General features: G+C 40.1%; 1 protein-coding gene across 6 annotated transcripts in view; it reads right to left on the bottom strand.

The window, feature by feature from the left end:
- The window catches only part of SNCAIP (synuclein alpha interacting protein), a 164,221-nt gene that overhangs the window by 18,985 nt on the left and 122,661 nt on the right, over positions 1-22,575 (bottom strand). For all 6 annotated transcript variants that reach the window (XM_070793263.1, XM_070793258.1, XM_070793259.1 and 3 more), the window contains 3 exons: positions 17,851-17,964; positions 7,244-7,369; positions 2,318-2,487 (listed from right to left, as the gene is read on the bottom strand). In XM_070793263.1, coding sequence (XP_070649364.1) covers positions 2,318-2,487; positions 7,244-7,369; positions 17,851-17,964 — 410 coding nt within the window. The remainder of the gene's footprint in view (positions 1-2,317; positions 2,488-7,243; positions 7,370-17,850; positions 17,965-22,575) is intronic.

The raw sequence follows: 22,575 nt of genomic DNA on the forward strand, positions 1-22,575 counted from the left end.
CCATCCTTCCTCGTGCACCTTTTGATGTTATTGGTGCCCTAGAGTCTGAAGGGCAGAGTGGACTAAATAGAGTAAGTGAATTTCTGTTTTAGTTTTGCCAGTCTCACTGAGACACACAGTAAGTACAAAACTAGGGTCTCCAGCATAACCTCTCTTATTTCATATTCTCATTGGCTTGACTACAACTGTCTACAGCCTTCAGCTTGGAGACAGTGGAATAACTGCTGCCTATTAGCGTACATGTGTGTTTTATCCCAGGATCAAAAGCACAGAGAGCAGCCAAGACCCTGACCTTGAAGAGTTCTACCAATAAAGCAACTACTACAGCTCAGGAAAGCCTCTCCAACTCTATGCTGAGAGACTGAGGGGAAGGTTTTTCAGTCTTTTCTCTGAGTACAAACCTTTAGAAAAAAACATTCCATTGGACTATTTTAAGGTTCCTCTTGATGGATATGTGCATACACTACTGGGGTGAGTATCCACTGGTACAACATTTCTGGAAGGATATTAGGCAGCATCTGTATACAAGTATCATGACAGCAAGGAGATCAAACCAGTCAATCCTAATGGAAATCAACCCTGAATACTCATTGGAAGGCCTGATGCTGAAGCTGAAGCTCCAGTATTTTGGCCACCTGATATGAAGAACTGACTCACTGGAAAAGACCCTGATGCTGGGAAAGACTGAAGGCAAAGAAGAAGAAGGTGGCAGAGGATGAGATGGTTGGATAGCATCACCGATTCTACACACATGACTCGGGCAAACTCTGGGAGACAGTGAGGGGACAGAGACGCTTGGTGTGCTGCAGTCCATGGGGTCACAGAGTCAGACGTGACTTAGTGGCTGAACAACAACAAAAATCCACATGTATGCACCTTTGTTCTGGTAATTCCTTTTCTAGGAACTTCTTTTCAGAAATACCTATACATGTACATAAAGGCATGTGTACAAGTATGTTTGCCTTGACAAGATAACTTCCTGAAGGGAATTAGGAATTTGGGTGCATTTCCCCTTCAGTTACATCCAGACCTTCAAAGCTTGCTTAGCTCACCTGCTCCAGTGGAGTCTTGTGTAACTGGACAAAGGATTGTTGGAGAGAAAGGAACCCCTCTAATTTTTAAGTTTAAATTTTTTTCTAGTGAAAGCCTAAACTCATTAGAGACAGTATTCTAGGTACTGACAGGGGAAGGGTGGAGGAGTGCAGAAACTCTTAACCTCTAAGGCACAAGAGCAGAAGCAGAGAGAGAAATGTTTCCCAAGTCTAGTGAGGAGCCAGAGGATCTAAGGACTTGTCACTGTTGCATGAATTAAATTCTAACCAGTTAAGGCCTCCCACCAACTACAGATCTTTTTTCACAAGGAAAGAAGAAAAAAATATTTTTTATAACTTCACTTTTCTCCCCTAAAACTTAATTTTTAAGGTCTATTCTCCTAATCTGTTACCATTACTTTGAGTGCTATTCTTGATTTTCAATGAGTCCCTTATCAGTATGGCAACGGTCATTTGGCCAATGTGTTCTCCAAGGGCTGACCTCTGTCCCCTTAGAGGGGCCTCAGCTCTTAGTCCTTCAACCTGCTTGACCCCCACCCCTCCCAGATAACCTCTCCTTGGGCCCTCCTTTTTTCAAACACATCATAGCAACTTCCCAGCCATGCTCCCCTGACATCTAGTTATGCAATGTGTACCAGCTTTATTATTTCATCAAAAAAAGAACTGGGCTTAACTAGACAAAGAGTGTTTTAAGTAACGTCATACTGAGTTCACATTCTGAGGATTTTTCATTCTGAGGATTTGTGAATTGTCTGCTTAATTTTTATAATAAATTTGTGGCAATGGTTACCAGGGTACCTATACTTTCCCAAATATACATTTTTCTTTTTTGAGAAAACTGAAAAACTGGCTCATCTTGAAACTTTCTCTCTCTCACATTCTTTATAATTTGTTGAACTATTAAGGACAGAAGTTTGGAATGATGCCCACATGTGCTTTCTGCGCCCGCTACATCATCTGGGGCCCTAAGATGTGAAGACAGAGAGAGGCTCTCTCCCCTAGTCCACTGTGGCTTAAGTTTCCTGCTGAGGAAGCTTGCTCTGCTTTCTTTTTTTGCTTAAATATCATTTTGCCTCCACAGACATGGCATCTTCAGCATGAACACCGGCTGTGAGGACTGGGAACGAGGGAAGAAAAGAAGATGAGGAAGATACTAGGCATTCCCGGTACCACCCATGCGAGGGAGCCTTCTGAGGACTGGGCTGACACCTAAGCACGACCTGACCAGCCAGACTGGGTTCTCATGGAACAAGCAGGTCACTCACTCCTTCAGCTGCTTGGTGAGCTTCACCACCTGGGAGGCTAGTGACATGCAGGTCTCCACCACCACCAGGTACCGGGAGCACAGGCTGTGTCCGTGGCGCTCGGCGCTCTGGGAGGGCTTCTCCCCGGCATGGTTCTGCATAGTGACATTGGCTCCGTACTCAACCAGGGTCTGTTAGAGGAGGCAGAGACATGTGATCCGTCAGGACTTCCCTCTAAATGTTATTTTAAAAAAAATTTTTGGAGTATAGTTGATTTACAATTTTGTTAGTTTCAGGTATGCAGCAAAGTGATTCAATTATATATATATATATATATATATATTTATATTTCTTTTTTCCATGTTGCTTTCCATTATGGGTTGTTACAAGATATTGAATATAGAATATAGTTCTCCATGCTACACAGTGAACTCTTGTTGCTTATTATTTTATGTACAGTAGTTAGCATCTGTTACTTTCATACTCCCAAATGTATCCCTCCCCCACCTCCTTCTTCCCTTTGGTAACCATAAATTTGTTTCCTATGTTTGTGAGTCTGTTTCCTTTCTGTATACAGAATAATTTGTATTATTTTTTAGATTTCACACATAACTGATATCATATAACTGCTTTTCTCTGACTTACTTAGTATGATATTCTTCAGGTGTGTTCATAAACATTACTTTTTAATGACTGTAACAGAAGGTTGAATGGAACTTCTCCTGTTGTTCCAAAACCAGTCACCAGAGTCCACAGCAGGACAGGGTGGGGGCAAGGAGCCTCCCATACAAAGACAACTTCTAGTGAGACTTTAGCAGTCAGTATCAGATGCCTCCCTTCAGAACCTACAACAACGCAACCGACCAACCTCCTACTATCAACCCCACCCAGCCTCAGAAGGACACTGGGAAGGAGAGGAGGATGTGTTGTCCTTAGGAGTCCTTTCCTTCGTGAGATGAGCAGGGCCGTGTCTGCAGTGAGAGGCTCTGTCCCTTTCAGTGGGTGGGCTCATGAATTTAGGGATGCCCCTAAGAAAAAGAAGGAACTTTTTTTACCTGTTCCTTTTTGGGCAGCACACTTGATCTGGTGCTGAACCTACCCAATCAGAGATAAAAAGAACAGGAGAGAACTGTCATGGCAGGGGCCCATATTCTCACCATGTGCCTTGGCGAGGATGTGTCTCCATAGATTGAGCAGATGTTGTAGAAGGGAGCATGCTGTGAGCTTATTATCACCCGATGAAAATGGAGAAGGTTCTTTAGCAGCAGGAGGCAGTGGGAAGCAACACCGTGGAGGGTCTTGTATGGGGGGGAGAGTGCAAGGTCAGGGCCGCATCTCCCTGTCAGGTAGCAGTGGGGAGGCTCTAAAGGACCCTCCAAAGACCCTACCCACCACATCCACCAGAGACACAGCCCCTGAAGGCTGCTCCCGAGGATATCAGTGGCAAACCTTAGTGAGCTAAAGAAGCAAGACAACTTTCAGGGAGATGCCATGGCCCCTGCCAGTTAAGCAAAGAGACAGCTGACTTTCTCTCTCCATACTCCCTATTTGTCCTCAACAGTGGATCCCAGGAGAGAGAGGTGAATAGGAGCTAAGGTGGTGTGTAACAAGCCAGTCAAGCTTCTGTCCCAACCTTGTTCCTTCTACCCTGAGCTGAGCTGGCTTGGGGAGGAGAATACTTTGAATTAGAAATAAGACTGAGATTGTTCAATTGGTTTGAAGTATATGTTAATAGTCAAACAAAGGCAAAAAGTTAAGGAATCTTGTCAAGGTATCATTAATATAGCGGAGAAAGATTTGAAGGAGCATGGTTGAGACTGTTAATTTTTTTTTCTTTTTACTGTACTTTGGCTTGTGTGATCTTAGATCTCTGATCAGGGATTGAACCTGTGCCCTCAGCAATGAAAGCAAAGAGTCCTAACCACCGGTATACCAGGGAATTCCCTGACATCGTTAATTTTTAAAAATTAAAACTTTAGTTTTTATGCTGTGGTGACAATAGACTCCACAAAAAGCTGTCACATCAATATTAATCAACTGGCATAGTCTGATATATTTTTTTGACACTATCAAGATGAGTTTGTAGACCTCCGAATTTATTTTAGTAATAGATAATGTTTTCTCCACAAGAAATAATTGTTATTTTAAAATTCCTAGACTACTCAGACTCAGAGGTCATGAAGGAGCTTCATTTTCCACTCAATTTAGGATTACTCGCCATGAAAAGTCACTGTGCCCTACAGTTACTGCCACTCAGCTCACAAAGCGTCCCCACCCCACACTGAGCTCCCAGAGACACAGCTTAAACACACACTCTTAGCGCTCCTCTTGGCTCCGGCCTCTGCAGTGTTTCCCATACTCAGCTCCCTCCTCACATCATAACGACACTTGCTCACTCCCTTTTCCACTTCCAATCTCTTTGTACCTACTTTTTCTCACACCCAGTGGAGAGACTTACTTCCAAGAGTATCCAAGTTTCCACATCCATGGTGCCTAGTGCCAAAAATATCATTTGTGTTAAGTGGAGATGAACACGCTGAAAGGACAGACTGCCTCTCCTCACATATTAAAAAAAAAAAAATTGAAATCTCAAACAGAATTAGTGATATCAGCCAGTTTTCTTTGGCTTGCAGTTATTTATTAGCTGATAAAAGTTTACTCTTTTTTACTTTGAGACTATTAAATATGATAGTGTTTTGTTAAACAGAAAAATGAAGTTTTCAGTCTTCGTTCAATTATTTTTCCTCCACAAAAAGCAATGCTACTCCTTTCATCTTTCTGCAGACCCTGGTAGTAATTAAAATTTCTCTCTTTTCTATACATTTTGATTTCTCATCACTCCTTTCACGACTGGGTGTCTTAAATTAGAAGATGCATGCTTTGCCAACAATAGTGGGGAAACTTCTCAGACACTTGGAATATTTCCTGTTAATGTGGCTTTCCACAGAGCAGTTGCATGTGAGGAGACTGTGTAGAGATCTTTTTGCTATTGCCTCTGCATTCTGGTTTTATTCAGCTCTTGTCTCATATTTACAGCTTTTGCATATCTTCTCCTGTCATTTCCTAATCCTCTCTACTTTTCTGAGCAACTGGTTCTCACTGCCCAGTTTTCTCTTTCAGATACAGTCTACCGGCACACAGGAAAACCTTGGTAAGTGCCTGTTAAGTTTGGAATAAATGAAATATTACCAAATATGGTGCAAAAGAGCACTGTTTTCTTAGAGTTCTCAAGTACACATAAGATATTTTGAACTGTATGAATCTGGTGAGGTAAAAGTATTTTCTTTAATCGTGGCCTTCACCCATACATTGTCAATTGTTCTTTTCCTACATTTCAGGCAGATGTGGGAACAAATCCATAGATGTTGGGTCACTTTCAATGAAAAGAATGGTGTGACTGGTCAGACTCTGGTAATGATGATTTATTTTCCTAAAGTAAATTCCAGGCCAGTTCTAAACTTTGTTTCAATTCAAAGCTTTTCCTCTCCTTACACCATCACTGTCCCTCCTCCCCTTCAGCTCCCTCTCTCATTGTTTTGTCAGTCAGGGCCTTATACCTTCTAGCTGAAAAGGCCTATCCAGTTATTTAAAAAAATTTTTTTAAATTGAAGTATAGTTGATTTGCAATGTTGTGTCGGTTTTTGCTATATAGCAAAGTGACTCAGTTATACACATATAGATATTCTTTTTTATATGTTCTTTTCCATTATGGTTTATCACAAGATACTAAAAATAGTTCCCCATGCTGTACAGGCAGGTGGGAGAGGGAAGGCCTGGGAGTTTGGGATTAGCAGATGTTAAACTATTACATATAAGAGGCCTGCCCAGTTTTCACATTCACGTGCTCCTCTCAGGACCCCCCGCCATGCACTGTGAGGGTGGTAGCCCTGGTGTGGCTCAGCTCTGGGCAGCTCTGCGTTCAGCTGCGGGATGAGATGCCAATCCTTCTTCTCGTAGGAAGCCTGTACTCTCTAAGCAGCCCTCTTGGAGGTCCCCTCAGGTGGCTGGGGCAGGGAAATGCCACCTCCCGTGGCTCTACTCCCCAATCTCTTTCCATCGCTACACACATAAGACACAGTAAAATTCTCCAGGTATGTTTGGCTAGAAGGGTGAGGCCACCTGAGGCTGTTGGGTGGACTGGCTATCAGGGCCCTGACGAGCCTGCCCTTGGGCTGAGGGGGTCTATGTCAAGGGCTTCCTAGAATCAGTTCTGGGCTTTTTGAATGTATTCAAGAAGCTCAGTCCTACTACAAAGAAAGGGAGAAAACCACAGGACCCTCTCTCCCCAGCCTACTACCTGCTGTGTGTGTGTTTAGTCGCTCAGTCGTGTCTGACTCTGCGACCCCATGGACTATAGCCAGACTCTGTGATTCCCTTATCTATGGGGTTATCCCAGCAAGAATGCTGGAGTGGGTTGTCATGCTCTCCTCCGGGGGATCTTCCCCACTGAGGGACACAACTTGCGTCTCTTGTGTCTCCACTGTGTCATACTGCTTGATACTCTAAGGAATTTTTCTAATTGTTTCCTGAAAATTCAGTTCTGTTTTTTAGACACTTGGGAAGGCAAAGTGTGCTAACAGCAGCAGGCATGGCCACCTGCCATGTGACAGTCTGAGCGATGTCCGTCTGACAGGGGTTTTCTGCTATCTTGAGAACACAGGGTGCTTAACATCTACTGTCCTCAGCACTGGGGTTTTCAGGCAAGGCTGAAAGGGCAAGAAGAGACCCTGTCAGCACCCTGTGACATGCAAGGAGAGACCCAGACAGCTATTCATGCCCATGCTCGTGTGCACTTCTGGAAATACAAATATATCAATTTGATTCTTCTATTATCCACTAAAGAGACAAAGTTGATTTAATCTAGACATTCTCTGAGGGAACTAAATTCCCATTTTCTGCTTTACTACTTGTTGCACTCTTTTCTCCAGAGAAGCAGGGCCCGTGTACCTGTATGCACCCGAGGTAGCCATGCTGTGAGGCCACATGAACAGCACTGTTGCCATCTTGGTCCACTTCATCCAGCGAGATGCCCTGCTCTTGCATGAACTGAAGAAGCCAGAGCAGAATCTTCTCCTATAGACACAAGGACAAGTTGGAATTAATAGGCTGTCATTTAGAGCCAAATGATTGGAAAAGACCCTGATGCTGGGAAAGATCAAAGGTAGGAGGAGAAGTAGGTGACAGAGGATGCAATGGTTGGATGGCATCACCAATTCAATGGACATGGTTTGAGGAAACTCCAGGAGATGATGAACGACAGGGAAGCCTGGTGTGCTGCAGTCCATGGGGTTGCAAAGAGTCAGACATGACTGAGCAGCTGAACAACATGTAAAGAAGCCTAATAAAAAGAGTAAAATAAAAATCTAACATGTGAAGCTTAGATATAGCCAAGCTTACCCTATGAAGAGAACATTTCCATTCTGTATGAACTGAAAATTGATGCATCTTTGACTAAAGTCAATGAAAGAGAATTGTGCTGAGAATTCAAAGAGCAGAAAGTTATCTCAGAAATGCTCTTGTTTTGCTTCCATATTCTTCAGGTGGAAAAACGGATTCAGAGAAAGTTTGAGCATCTCCTCAAAGTTACACAGTGAGACGGAGTCAATGCTGGAACCAGAATCCAAGTCTTTTGATTTCAAGGCAATATTTCTGCTAGTCTGTTCAATTATCTGGTAGCTTTAAGAATATTATAAAACCTTGAACTATTGAGATAACTAGTTTCTACTTTAAGTTAATCACACTTCAACTATGACTTTGTAATCTCACACCTTTCAATCAACAGGCTTCCAAAAAGGGGAAACATATAAAGTTGTTAGGCATAAGATAACCACACTGAAATGAAACTGGGACCCTCTTGATTTTTCTGATCAAATGATGGTGGTATTTGAAAGGTAAAGCTTTCTCTTCTATGTTAAAGAGCACCAAACCTCTGAACACAACCTTTCCAAAGCAAAGACACAGAAGAGTCAGTGCGTGTTGTCATAACCTGTTTGCATTTTACCCACTGAGTCTTTTGTGGTATTTTCATGTTATGTTTAGTCTCAGGAGAAAGCAGGGGGATGGGATTTCAGGGTTTTAAAATAGAAAAATTAAATATAATGCTAAAAAAATACGAGAGTGGTAAAAATAACAGCATGAAATTTAGTGGGTGGAATTTGACATTTAAAAAGATGATCATGCCTTTCAAAGAGCCTTGAACCTCTCCTTAGCCTTTTATAGGATTTTTTCCCAGTTATTTGCTCGGACTGTTCATGAACTTTTATACTTTTCTGGATTAAATTTGCCTGCACCTTCTGAACATGCCAACTAATCTGCTAAAGGAATGTTGGATCAAAACAGCCAACTCCTTTCATGTTTCTCCCCTCATGTGGGGAACGGGGCACTGTTTATGAAAGCAACTGCGATATCAGGGAGAGACCGAATATTTGCACCACACTTTTTTTCACAGGAGCAAGCTGAAAGTAAGCCCTCCAAAGAAAAAGAACAGAAAATGTAGTTAATAGCTGCAACCAAGAATGTATCCTGGCAAAGCAGGGTGAGCGTTAGCTGCAAAAACAGACAGACCTTGTAGGAAGGGGAAATCTTCCATGTCCTGAGAGAATGAGGTGGGGCAGAAACCCGAGGCCAGGGCTGGGTGGCTGGAGGTGGATAAAAAAGAGGCCTAAGTGCTCTCTTCTTCAGAGGCAAAGAAAGAAAGAAAGTTGAAACTGATACCAGAGCAAGTGATGTTTCAAATGTATAAGGTAGAACAACTTCTGTTACTTTTCCTATTTTAGGGGAAAAAAAAAATTGAATTATCTTAATTTGGAGACAGATGACTAATTCATTTTTATTGAAGTACAGTTGCTATACAATGTTGTTAGTTTCTACTGTTCAGCAGAATGAATCAGTTATACATATATATATATATATATATTCCCCTTCTAAGATTTCCTTCCTATTTAGGTCACCACAGAGCCTTGAGTAGAGGTCCCATGCTATACAGTAGGTTCTCATTAATTATCTATTTTATACATAGTAGTGTATGTTCTTGCCTGGAGAATCCCATGGACAGGGGAGCCTGGTAGGCTGCAGTCCATGGGGTTGCGAAGAGTTGGACACGACTGAGCGACTTCACTTTCACTTTTCCCTTTCATGCATTGGAGAAGGAAATGGCAACCCACTCCAGTGTTCTTGCCTGGAGAATCCCAGGGACGGGGGAGCCTGGTGGGCTGCCGTCTATGGGGTCGCACAGAGTCGGACACGACTAAAGCAATTTAGCAGCAGCAGCAGCAGCAGTGTATGTATATGTCAACCCCAAACCCCCATTCATCCTCTCTCCCTCCTAGTATCCGTAAGTTTGTTCTCTATATCTGTGTCTCTATTTGTTTTGCAAATAAGGTTATCTGTACCATTTTTCTAGATTCCACATATAAATGATATTATATGATACTTGTTTTTCTCATTCTGACTTACTTCACTCTGTATGACTGTCTCTAGGTTTATCCGTGTCTCTGCAAATGGCAGTACTTCATTCCTTTTCGTGGCTGAGTCATATTTCATTGTATATATGTATCACATCTTCTTTATCCATTCATCTGTTGATAGACATTTAGGTTGTTTCCATGTCCTAGCTGATGTAAATAGGTGCTGCTGTGAACATGGGGGTGCATGTATCTTTTTAAATTATGGTTTTATCTGAGTATATCCCAAGAGTGGGATTGCTGGATCATATGGTAGTTGTATTTTTAGTTTTCTTCAGAATCTCGATACTGTTCTCTACAGTGGCTGCATCAACTTATATTCCCATCAACAGTGTGGGAGGGTTCTCTTCTCCTCCATATCTTTTCAGCATCTGAATCACGTGATCTTAACTCCTAAAAAGATCTGGATGAGTGGGTATATCTCAAGATCAATGACATGACCAACTGGTTAGAAGTCAATGTCTAAGAAATATCAAGAGGGCAATTTGCTGTGCCTTTGCTGGTGAAAAGGACAGCCCTGCTATCTTCAATGGCAAGCTTGTGGTGACTTGGTTTGCTCCATGATATTAAACACTAAGATTGTTAAGTGGGAGAGATTTTAGTGAATCATCCAATTCAAAGTCTTATTTTACAAATCAGACAACTGAAAAAAACAACTGGATATTCTCGGATATTCCAGCAGCTTCTTTAGCAAGTAAAGTTCATAGGGGTTCAAGATAATCAGAAATACTTTATATGTATGTTCTTGTCAGGCACACTTTCATGTTTTCCAGACTCAATTAAATATCATAATGGATGTGTGTGTGCTACACATGCACAGAAAATGCCCTTTACTATAATTCACAGTGTTTTACTTCTGTTGTTGCTCAGACACCAAATCATCTCTGACTCCTTGTGATTCCATGGACTGCAGCACACCAGGCTTCTTTGTCTTTCGCTGTCTCCCAGAGTTTGCTCAAATTCATGTCCATGGAATCAGTGATGCCATCGAACCATCTCATGCGCTGTCATCCCCTTCACCTGCCTTCAATCTTTTCCAGCACCAGAGTCTTTTGCAGTGAGTTGGCTCTTCCCATCAGGTGGCCAAAGTATTAGACCTTCAGAATCAGTCCTTCCAATGAAAATTCAGGGCTGGTTTCCTTTAGGATTGACTGGGTTGATCTCCTTGCAGTCCAAGGGACTCTCAAGAGTCTTCTCTAGCACCACAATTCAAAAGCATCAATTCTTTGGCAGTCAGTCTTCTTTATGGTTCAACTCTCATGTTCAGATATAACTACTGGAAAAACCATAGCTTTGACTATATGGACCTTTGCTGGCAAAGTGATGTCTCTGCTTTTCAATATGCTGTCTATGTCTGCCATAGCTTTTCTTCCAAGGACTAAGTGTCTTTTAATTTTGTGGGTGCAATCACTGTCTGTAGTGATTTTGGAGCCCAAGAAAATAAAATCTGTCACTGTTTCCACTTTTTATCCATCTGTTTGCCATTAAATGATGGGACCAGATGCCAGGATCTTAGTATTAGGCCAGCTTTTTCCCTCTCCTCTTTCACCTTCATCAAGAAGCTCTTTAGTTCCTCTTTTCTTTCTGCCATTAGAGTGGTGTCATCTGCATATCCAAGGTTTGATATTTTTAGTAATAGAGTTAGAGGAAATATAATACTGCATTCCATAAGAGCAGGAATTTTCCCTTTATAGAAATCTGGGGAAGAACCTATAGAGACCTGGACTTTACAGGGGCTTGATGCCTTGGGAGAACAGGACAAGGTCTGTGTAAGGCAGGAGGTGCCTTGGCTCCTGGGGCTCTCCCCGTCAAGTGTAGTTCATACTGTTATGATAACCTGCTGCTTTTCTTAGGATGACCTGGATATTTCTTCCTTATAATTATTCTTCCCAAATTCAATATGCAAGACTTTAATCAAGGAAGACCCATTATCTTAATTCAGGTTAGTTGCTCCGTGGTGTCTGGCTCTTTGTGACCCCATGGATTGTAGCCCACCAGGCTCCTCTGTTCAAGAAACTCAAACTCTGGGAGATAGGGAAGGACAGGGAAGCCTGGCGTGCTGCAGGCCATGGGGTCATAAAGAGCTGGACACATCTAAATGACTGAACAACAGCAGCAACAACATTATCCTATTGTTTAAAACAATGTAGGTCTTTGCCCAGCAGGTCAAATTCAGTTTCCTATGCTGCAGTGGACACTTTAATAAGCTATGCAACTGGCCGCACTGTCCTTGGTGGCTCAGATGGTAAAGAGTCTGCCTGAAGTGTGGGAGACCTGGGTTTGATCCCTGGGTTGGGAAGATCCCTTAGAGAAGGAAATGGCAACCCACTCAAGTATTCTTGTCTGGAAAATCCCATGGATGGAGGAGCCTGGTGAGCTACAATCCATGGGGTTACCAAGAGTCAGACATGACTGAACAACTTCACTTTCACTTTATGCAACTGGCCTGTTTACTGAGAAGTTATATGGAAACAACCATCTCCCCTATGATACTGTGCAGAGAGGCACTGCTCAAAGGGATGGGCTGATTATCCACTTGGTTTCACAACCAGAGTTTAGGATTTCTGAGATGGCATGGAGATGGTTAGAATCCCTTGATTTGGGTAAAGCATGTTTAGCATCTTGGAGAAAAAAACAGCAACCCGCTCCAGTGTTCTTGCTTGGAGAATCCCATGGACAGAGGGGCCTGGTGGGCTACTGTTCATGGGATCACAAAGAGTCGGACACAATGTTGGCCACAATGGGCTGATGACTAAGCACAATGTTTAGCATCCACTCTCCTAGAAATGCTTTCTGCTCTGATTCTGGAAAACATGCAGACACCCACAGTCCTACAGTTTAAACAGTGACTTATTTGACAAATATCCAGTAAAGAGAAGAGATACAGCTACTTTCTCCAACTAAGATGACCCTGTGAATGTATATCACATATAAATATATATCCATGATGCCTAGCTCTTCTTTTAGACCTTTAGTGTGTTCTCCCCACCTCCCCAGTGACCCCACCCCTGCCGTGTGTGTGTGTGTGTGTGAGAGAGAGAGAGAGAGAGCGCGGGTGGGGGATATTAAAGAATATAACTTCAGACCTTCATGTTCCCATAGGTATTGCTTTTAGAGAACATCCAATGTAATCACATGGATGACGCAGTTCTGTATTATTTCTGTTTTACAGATTGCCTCTCCAACTGACATGCCATCCAATCACCTATATCTATTATATCTACCCATTCAATGTTCATCTAATGAATGAAAACTTACTTTATGTACTAGTTTCCTCTTCCAGGGATTTTCTGCTCTTTTGATAACCTGTTTTAATGTTTTTTGTGCATTCTTAAAGGCAATGGAACTTCTTTATAGAGGCAATTAATACATGTAATTTATGAACTTTGCTGGACAGTCTAGTTAAAAATGTAATTGAAAAGGATGCCACAGGTGCATTACTGCTATCAATAAAATCTCTATAGTTTTGTTACAACTGTAAGTTCTAAAGGAGGCAATTTTGTCTGTGATTATAAGTCATCAAATCTAACAAGCCATCAATTGTAAGATTCATTCCAGTTTTTGAGATGCTAAAATGTGAAGAAAAAAAAAAAGGCCAGCAATAGTTCCATATTGTCACTTATTGTAAAATTAATGTAGAATCTAGAGACAGTAAAATGTGAAAAAATAATACATCTAAGAATTGACTGAACAGGTTTAGGACTTCCCTGGTGGCTCAGAGAGTAAAGAATCTGCCTGCCAATGCAGAAGACCCAGGTTCTATCCCTGGGTTGGGAAGACACCCTGGAGAAGGGAATGGCAACCCACTCCAGTATTCTTGCCTAAGAATTCCATGGACAGAGGAGCCTGGTGGGCTACAGTCCATGGGGTCACATAGAGTCAGACACCACTGAGTGATTAACACACACACAGAGGTTTTAGGCTGAAAAAAATTTTTTGCCAAACTTATCTTATACTTTACTTATAGGTAAATAAACAATATTTATAGCAATAAAAATCATAAATTGGAAGGTATCCAATAACCATTATAGCTGACATTTACCTACTGTCTACTACAGGCTTCCTGTGACTTTTCTCATTTGGATCTCAGAGCAACCCTGTTAAGAAAGTTGTATTATCTCCATTCTAAAGATGAGGAAACTGAGGTCCAGGGAGACATTTTCTTATCTTTTCTTTTAAAATAAAGAAATATATACAAGGCTCCTGGGCTAGTAAGGGTAGGGCTAGGATTTAAACTCAGACTGAGGAGCTAACGTCCTGTGTCTTCTGTGTATGAATATCCACCACGGCTCATGACCCATGACCCCTGACTCCATAAAGGACGTGCTCCTTTGGCACCCCTTGGGTCACAGAAATCACGTTAACTGCCTGTCAGTCTGTGGGTTGTGGAGCTCTGTGCTAGTTATGCTTTTTCAAAGGCCTTGGAGAGCAGATTCTTGCTTGTGCCGATCAAAGGTTCTTCTGTGCACTTTCATCTGCAATTGTAGAACTTTCAGTGTTGTTTACTTATTTCTGCCCCATGACAACAAAATAATAAAGTCAACAGAATATTTCTCCTTTTAAAAGTAAACTGTGGAAAAACTCTAACACAGCCTGTGGAAGCAACCCCCTCACCAGCAGGCCCGTCACCATTCATGACCATTCGGAGGAATTCTGAGCCTTTTGTGAAAAAGTGACTTTTATTTTTTTAATCTGATCAGGTCAAACATTTAAAATGGAGAATGAACATCACATAGGCAAGTGTGTTCTTTCTCAGTAAATGCTTAATGCTGTGATGCCTGCTGTTTCCATAGGAGAACTTCTTGACCAAAAGTCACATTAAAGGTTTAGAAACAAAATGAGAAGTTTGATGTTGAAACAGTGACCAACACGCCAAACAGGCTGGAGCCCCCAAGCATGTGAGGGCGAGAGCTTCACTGGGACCCTGAAGGAGACCATCTGAGCTTTCATATTTGAATAAAACAGTCCAAGTTACACAGGCGGTAGCTTTGACTTGAGATCATTCTGTCTTGATTGTTTCACCAGCAGCATCTCTCCCTCAGGACAGCAAAGCAGGCCCATCTGAACACGCGCCCCTCTCTTTCCCTGAGTGTCCCTCACGCGTTCACCTTCATGCTCCCCGTGGCTGGTTCTGCTAAGTACTATCAGACAATGAAGTAATTGCCCCCTCTGAGACTTTGTGTGTCAAGAGGAGGAAGATCAATTCCTGTTACCCAAAGATCTATCACTCCAGGAGACCACTAAAAACTGCTGGCTACCCCGTGGTTCTGGAGTCCTTACAGTTAATTTTTTACCAGAAAAAGGATGCCAACTGTGAGTCAAATGAAGCCCATTCTTTTAAGAATCTATAGGAGGGGCAGAGGGTAACCAAAATAAACCAGGAGAGAAATTTTCCTCTGTACTATCCTTTCCAAAAGGTATTTACTGAAGAAACAAAAGCAGAACACACTCAAGTGCCTGCTCCATGTAGAAAAACCTGCATGTGCTGAAGCCATTAGAAAACTGTTCAGTAACAGTCTTCCTTGTGAAAATATTAGGCTTGCGATGGTTCCAAGCTCAGCATCTCCACGGGTTATCTGTTACATAAGTGGCTGCAGCGGACGTAGGATGGCTGCGCTGAGCTTGCAGTCCTAATGGGTGTCTACATTTTCCACTTGGGTAGGAATGCTCTCCTGAAGGCACTGCTGGGTACTCTGCTCAGAGCTGTACTTGAGGTCATTAAAAATGCTTATCAACTTGAAATAACAATCTGAAGACTGATACTAACATGAAGCAAATGTTTGACATGGCTCTTCGCAAAGGTCACTAATTTCTGTATTTTCCTCTTCTCCAGCCAAATAAACCACACTGTCACCTGACCAAATCCCAGAAATGGCACTTTCTTTTGTTTTATCCCAATGGCTTCAAAGTTATGAGACGCCTGCTGTGAGAGGTGAAGAGAGAAACTGGCACCTATAAGCAACATTTCCCAGGACAAAGAATACCAGATGCCCTATTATTGACTTAAAGTCTCAGAACAGCAAGGCAATCCTTCCCTCCTTTTCTTTGGCAAGCTCTTCCAAAACTGCAGTCAGCTTTTCCACTGATATCTGAAACTCCTCTTTACATAAGCAAATGAAATCAGGGGTGTGAAACAATTATTCAGACAATTTGAGAATAAATAAAATTTCATCTTATACTGAGAATGATTTATGAGGACTATTTGTCTTCATAATTCTTGTGGTCATTTGAAAATACTATTCTCCCCTCTGCTGGCCTAAGCCAAAAGAGAGCATCTTTAGCAAATACTTATTAATTCTTATGGTAGTTCATAGAACACCACGGCTGGGGCTCATAAGTGCAATACACAAAGAAAATGAAGCAATTACTTCAAAGACAGTGGCTTTTACAAATTTTAAATGTTCTTGCTTCTTTCTTCATTCCATAAATTTAGTACCATGAGCTGTGTTTAAGATACTCCAAATACCACAACATATTGTTAGATAGAATTATTTAAAAAAAAGGACTTCTGCAGCTATATCGGTTCCATTGCAAACAAGCTACACAAATTTACACGGATGGAGAAAAAAACCAGAATCTGGCCTCAAAGTCAAAGGACCTGAGTTGAGATCCAGCCTTTGCTCTTACCGGCCACTAGACCATATGTCAACCACTTAAACGACTTTCTGTCTTCAGTCTCCTCATCTATAGACTAGGGATAAAAACAACAGAATCCAATAACGTTGTTTTAAAGACTAAGTCAGATAATGTACACAAAAGTCCAATGGCATGGTGCTTGGTATGTATAGGAAACAGTACATATATATATTAATTGAAGTTACCATGGCATATTATAAGGTATCACCTAACATGAACCCCACTAAAGAAAGGCTGTGGCAATATTCTGAGTCTATTTATAAATTTGAGATTTTCATGCTCGAAAAAGTATAATCTCTTGTTGACAACACCACAATTTACTGCCACTGGGAAAGTTTACGAAGCCAAAGGGATACGGTTATAAGAATGAGAAGCAATTTTCTTTGCCACAAACAAATGTGATTAAATCTATTTTAATGCACTGCTGACTTTATTTATATTTTCTTAAGGCTGAGATTGGCATTTTGTGGTTCCAGTTTTTTTAAAGATTATTTATACTCATCCTTCCCAAAGGGAGTTAGTGATGATTTTTTACTGTATACACTGGATTGTAATCTGTGTACATCAATTACTCACACTGGGATTTCCTAATGTAGAAACTGACTGTAACTGAGACTCACTTCGTTTGCATGATTGCTCATCTATTTTTTTTTTAATTCTCTAATTCTTTGTTGAAGATGATAAAACAAGCTTTGAATACATAAACAAACATAAATAGAAAAACTCAATGTTGTAATTATTACCAAATTAATCTGAAAGTAAAATTTAGCAATGACAATTAAAATCCCAATAAAGATGGTTTAACTGAATATGAACAGCCTGTTTTGGAAAAGAAAACATGTACAAATATTTAAGAAAATTTTAGGTAAGTGATTGCTTTGCTTATCTTTAATGGAGCAAGACTTCCTCAATTAATGTCTTACTAAAGATTTGCTTTTTAATTTTGGGTTCAAGAAAATATATTATTTTTCATTTCCATAAAAGTTAAATTTGTTTATTGTAGGAAATTTGGAAAGAAGTGAAAAACATAAAAAAAGAAAATAAAAGTCACTTATAAGTCTGAGTGATAATTACTATAAACATGTGGAGACAGTTTTTTTTTTTTTTTTTTCTAGTCTTATTATTCATTTCTCTTTCTCTTCAAAATTCAAAGTTGGTGCCAAATTACAGGAACAGTTTTGTATCATATATTTTAACTGAATATTATATAATGAATATTTTTCTGAAAAATTCTGTCATATGAATGTCTCATTATTTATCCAATATTCTATCATGAAATATCTAGGTTTAACACATTTTTTTCCTACAAAAAATGCTACAATGAATATCATTGCCTATAAATCTTTGAATATATCTTTGATGATTTTTTAGGTTTGGATTTTGATATATTAAAATTTTAAAAAGCAGTAGATTACACAGTATGCAAAGAGAAAATAATTAAAATTTTCTTCATACCTGACCAAAACAACCTGCATAATGAATAAGGCTTGGAAAATCCTTAGAACAACTCAATTCAGCAATGGCTTCTGTTTCACTCACCATCCAGCGTACACACTCCAACTGACCATTCTAGATTAAAAAGAAAAAAAAATGAAGGTAATTCAAGTTTAAAAGTTATCTCACAGGTGGCATTTTTACCAAGAAAAAAAATCACATGAATTTTAGCTTTTATTTCTGGCTTAACTCATTTACAATAAATGTATACCATACTTGTGACCAGTAATTTCTACTCTAAATCAACTGCATAGTTTTTACTTAAATATGTTCTCATAATTTCATTAGTTATTTAAAAATCAATTTATTAAAGTATAATTTGCTAAGTATAAAATGTACTCTTTTAAACGTACAATTTGAATTTTTGACAAGTATATTCTCTGGTAACTCCAACTCCAGTGAAGACATAGAACATCTCCACCCTTGCCCCCTCATTTCTAGCTCTCCTTTGTTCTCCTACTGCTCACCTTTGCCCACATGACCACTCTGATTCCTATCACAGCAGAAGAGAATATGCACTCTTTAACATCAAGTTTCTTTCTACCTGGGCTTCCCTTGTAGCTCAGTCAGTAAAGAAGCTGCCGGCAGTGCAGGAGACCTGGGTTCGATCCCTGAGTTGGGAAGATCCCCTGGAGAAGGAAATGGCAACCCACTCCAGTATCCTTGCCTGGAAAATCTCATGGACAGAGAAGCCTGGTAGGCTGCATAATGCTTCTATCTACATAAGCTACTGCTTGGAGATAGCTTATTTCTTTTTATTGCTGAGAAGTATTCCACTGTATGAATATACTACAATTTGTTTATCCATTAACTCTTAGAACTGGCTTTTTCTCTTGATAAGTTAGAATGTGAGGAGTCCAAAATAAAGAAAAGGGAAATAATCCCAATGCTACATTCACTGAAGGAGCCTTCTCTTCCCTGATGCTCACAGTCCTTTTCTCCTGTGCTCAAATCCACACTGTGCAAACCAGGAAGACTGCTGTGATATACACAACCTAGCCATTAAGACCCAGACTTTGGACTGGATTTAAATCCTTAATCCACCACTTAGTTACAAGACCTTGAATAAGCGTCTTCATCTCTCTGATACTCAATTTTCTCATCTATGAAATAGCAGGGGTTAGTAGCAGCTACCTTATGGAGTTACCGTAAAGATTAAATGAGGCGAAGCATGTCAGCTTCCTAAGCACACAATACCTGTTATCTTATACTATATTAAAATGCTATCTTAGATCCTCATAATAACTCCAGAAGACAAATGAGACATTCAGCTGCTTTCCTGGTTTATACAGTGTGGGATCTTAGCCCAAGAGAAAAGAACTACGGTGGGTGTGAAGTCAGGGAGGCCTATACTGAAAATAAGACAGGGGAAGTAATCTGCTCATTCTTCACTTACTCTGGAATTTCAAGTAGTTAACTTGTAGCTAATCTCATGTAGAACAGTCATCTAGCATGATTAGTACCTGTTGAATAGTTTCCCGGTGCCCTACTCAGCTCTATCTCCTCCCATTTCTTTCCTCCTTGCTGCCCAGGGAGGCTGATCTCTATGAGTTGATTCCCTTGGCCCCCGGCTTTTGACTGGGTTTGGCTGATGGAAAGCAGTAGCAGGAAACCAGGAAAAGAGAGTGTGTTTAAGGTTCCCTTTGTTCCCAACTCCCCCTTAATGGAGATGCCACTGGTCTGCTGAGTCCTACCAACCAGTCAAAGGTCAAAAGTCAGCAGTTCTACTCAATCCTCTCTATCTCAAGTCCTTCCCCTGCCCTTTTAGGCTCTGGGGTGGTAAATGCGCTCTGGTTGTTACTGACCCCAATATATTATACTGTCCTTCACATGCTCCCTACACTACACCCCATCCATTCACCCTCCTTTTGCTTATAAATCATTCATTATGGCCTCTCCTTAAATTACACAATTTGAGCATGCAGTGTTTCTTAGGAGAACTTAAAAAACAAAATAAAACAACCCAAGGATACAATGTGCTTCATTCCCTCTGAATGAAGAAAGGAAAAGGAACCATGCTGAGCATCTATAAGCAAGACAGTCTACATCAATGTATTTTAACACAGAATGCAGAAATATGAGACAATAGTCCTGATTTTAGTAATAGCAGTTAGAGTCTTTTCTCTGTCTTTGGTTAGTCTAACTAAAGGTTTGCTAATTTTTAAGCAGCTTTTTATGAGACAAATTTGGTTTTGCTGATTTTTTCTATTGCTTTTCTATTGTCTATTTCATTTATTTTTGCTTGAAAAGTTTTAGATTTCCTTCTTCCTGCTTGCTTTGAATTTAGTATTTTTCTAGTTTTATGAGGTAGATTAGGCTATTAATTTGAGATCTTCCTCCTTCTCCTTCTTTTTTAAACACAGGCATTTACCAAAACATATATTTCCCTTTAAGTAAGCTTTAGGTGCATATTTAAATGTAGGTATGTTGCATTTTCATTGATCTCCAAACAGCTTACAATTTTCCTTATAATTTCTCTTTTGATATAATGATTATTTTGGACTGTGTTAATTCTATATACTTGTGAATATCTTAAATCTCCTTCTGTTATTAAAGCTGATTGCATTTCATTATAGTTAAAGACAAACATTTTGCATGATTTTAATTACTTTAAATTTATTGAGATCTGTTTTATGACCCAACATATGGTCTATAAGAGAGAATATTTCATGTGCACTGGAAAAAAATGCATGTTTCTGCTGCTATTGGGTAGAATGTTCTGTTCGATGTGTTAGGCTTAGTTCATCGAAGAAGAAACATTTAAACAAATAAAAAGTTGCCAGAGAGGCAAAAGGAAATACTATATCATTACCATGAGTTTGAAAGCCATATCACTTGTCATTAATAGAACTACCAACAAAACAAAAATCTTATTAAGTTCTAGCTGGAAATTTTTACTTGCTAACATCTCTGAGCTTTGGGTCACTCATTGTATGTTAAAAAGGACAATCAGTAGGTTATGTATTTTCTCACCAGACCAGCATTTTGTCTTTGGACTTATTCAGAAATTAAAAGAGAATTAAGGTTATTTCATTACAAATCTGTTTAGATTCTAAATTTTTGTGCTGGCTCCATGTTAGAAAACAGATTGTTTTCACCTTTTTGAAACTTTCTTTACAATCATTTTGTTTAACTGTTCCCAAAGGGCACTTAATAATACCTTGAACTCCCACAGTATCTAGTGTTGGGTCCCCGAGAAAGCACTCAATAAATTTTGCATGGAGCTGGCAAGAATTTATGATGTTCCATTTAAGGAGTTTAAGTGTGGGGAGAGATGTTCTTAAGCTTTGGTATGACTTCAGAGCCCCTTTTCTAATGTAATCTTCTTATTTGATATCCTGTCTCTGACTCTGCTTCCTGTCAGCCAAGTCGTATCATGTGAGCAACTTCTGCACATTTGTACCAAGTCTGTTTGTCTTTAATGACAGCAGGGCTCTCCAAAATGTGCTTAACGAGGTGAAACGCCACCAGTTAGTTACCAGTGTTCAAAACAAGGTCTTAAAATGGAAGAATGATGACTTCTTGGGACTCCCTCAATTTCATCAATGTCCATCACAAAACACTAATGGACTGAGGCAGGACATGTATCAGGACAGGATCGCCAGAAGGCAAGGCACGTGTTATAAAATATTTGTATTTACCGCTTTTGTAAATTCTAGATTAAATGAAGGAATAAAAGAACACTTCCATTTCTCAGATCATTTTCCAGAAATAAAGTATGAAAAGCCTGAGACTGCGAAACTATAAGAGCTTTTGAGTCCTATGGGTTTGATTGCATGTTCTTCATTAAAGCAGAAAAAAAAATTACTAAGTTTGCATGCTGATTGTATCAGAGAGAAGCTATATTGACTGGAGGAGTTTAAGAATAAACAAACACTTAATATGAATAACATAAAGGAGTTTGCCCAGGGTTGGCTTAATGACCATTAAATTTCTTAGGTACCTTTCTACTTTGAAGATTCTTACTCTATCAAAACAAGCATTTGGGCACACAAATTAACAAATTTTATATGATTATGTGTGTGTGTTAGTCTCTCAGTTGTGTCTGACTCTTTGCAACTCTATGGACTATAGCCCACCAGGCTCCTCTGTCCATGGGATTTTTCCAGGCAAGAATACTGGAGTGGGTTGCCATTCCTTTCTCCAGGGGATCTTCCTGACCCAGGGATTGAATCCAGGTCTGCCACACTGCAGGCACTCTTTACTGTCTGAGCCACTAGAGAAGACTTAACTACAATTATGTAGTTAAGATATATTCAAAACCCACCACTAGTGAGTAAAACTAATGAGCACTGTATTTTATAAATACTAAAATGACAAGGTAGATGTCAGCAATCACTGGCACTGAAAGAATATTTTAGTCATGACTGACATTCCCACTGATTACCAAACCCAATTCTTGCCTTCCCACAGCATTCTGACATGGGACTAGATCCTGAATTCACCATCCTGCACTGGTAACTTACCTGCCTTATCCACCAGGCTATCAATTCCTTAAGAAAAGAGACTATGTCTCATTCACATTTGTTTTGCCAGTGCCTTAAAACAATGTCTGGTGGACTCAAAAACACTGTTTAACTTCACTATACTGAATTTTCACTCACACTTGTTTTTTTCTTTTTTCTTGATGGCAGTTCAGCTCTTATTTGACATAGCATCACTGACAACTAAGGAAAAATGATATCT

The sequence above is a fragment of the Bos indicus genome, chromosome 7, assembly GCF_029378745.1.
Source record: "Bos indicus isolate NIAB-ARS_2022 breed Sahiwal x Tharparkar chromosome 7, NIAB-ARS_B.indTharparkar_mat_pri_1.0, whole genome shotgun sequence".
Classification (NCBI taxonomy): Eukaryota; Metazoa; Chordata; class Mammalia; order Artiodactyla; family Bovidae; genus Bos; species Bos indicus.